This window comes from Chaetura pelagica, unplaced genomic scaffold, assembly GCF_000747805.2.
Source record: "Chaetura pelagica isolate M959 unplaced genomic scaffold, ChaPel_1.0 scaffold132, whole genome shotgun sequence".
NCBI lineage: Eukaryota > Metazoa > Chordata > Aves > Apodiformes > Apodidae > Chaetura > Chaetura pelagica.
In genome coordinates, this window is record NW_009952709.1 from 1,920,023 (window position 1) to 1,920,713 (window position 691).

Below are 691 nucleotides of genomic sequence, written 5' to 3' on the forward strand. Positions count from 1 at the left end.
CCCATCCCCCCCCCAGCCCCCGGCACAGGGTCACCCCCTCCTCATGCAGCCCCCAGCACCCAGCACAGGGTCACCCCCTCCTCATGCAGCCCCCAGCACAGGGTCACCCCCATAGTACAGCCCCCCAGAATCACAGAATCCTAGAATATGCTGAATTGGAAGGGACCTATCAGGGTCATCGAGTCCAACTCCCACCCCTCTGCAGGGACACCCCAAGAATCATCCCCCCAAGAAGCACCCTGCAAGGTGTCACCCCTCCTCACTGAGCCCTCAGCACCCTGCATGGGGTCACCCCTCCTCTTCTGCTCCCCAGCACTCACCATGAGCCCTGCAGACGATGCTGAGCCCAGGCTCAGCTCACCCTGACCCTACCCAGCACCCACCACCCACCTCAGGCTGCTGGAGCCCCCCCCTGGAGCTCAGAGCTCCCTGGCACCACCAGCTCCTACCTTGCATGATGTCTTTCATCACCGACTGCAGCACCACCTCCTCATACGTGTTCTCCACCAGGATGAAGTTAGCAAAGTCCTCGAAGATCAGCTCCTGGAACTTGGCTAATTCCTGCCGTGGGGAAGAGCTGGCTGAGCTAGGGGTGGGGACAGGAGGGTAGGGGGGTCCTCCAGACCCTCTGGGGAGGGTGTGATCCCCACAAACCCCCCCAGCCATGCCCCTCGTACCGCCTTGCAGGTGG

General features: G+C 62.7%; 1 protein-coding gene across 1 annotated transcript in view; it reads right to left on the reverse strand.

Annotated features, from left to right (window-relative positions):
- The window catches only part of LOC104385854 (niban-like protein 1), a 15,241-nt gene that overhangs the window by 4,106 nt on the left and 10,444 nt on the right, over positions 1–691 (reverse strand). The window contains exon 11 of the mRNA XM_009994352.1: positions 450–586. Within this exon, the coding sequence (XP_009992654.1) occupies positions 450–586 (137 nt within the window). The remainder of the gene's footprint in view (positions 1–449; positions 587–691) is intronic.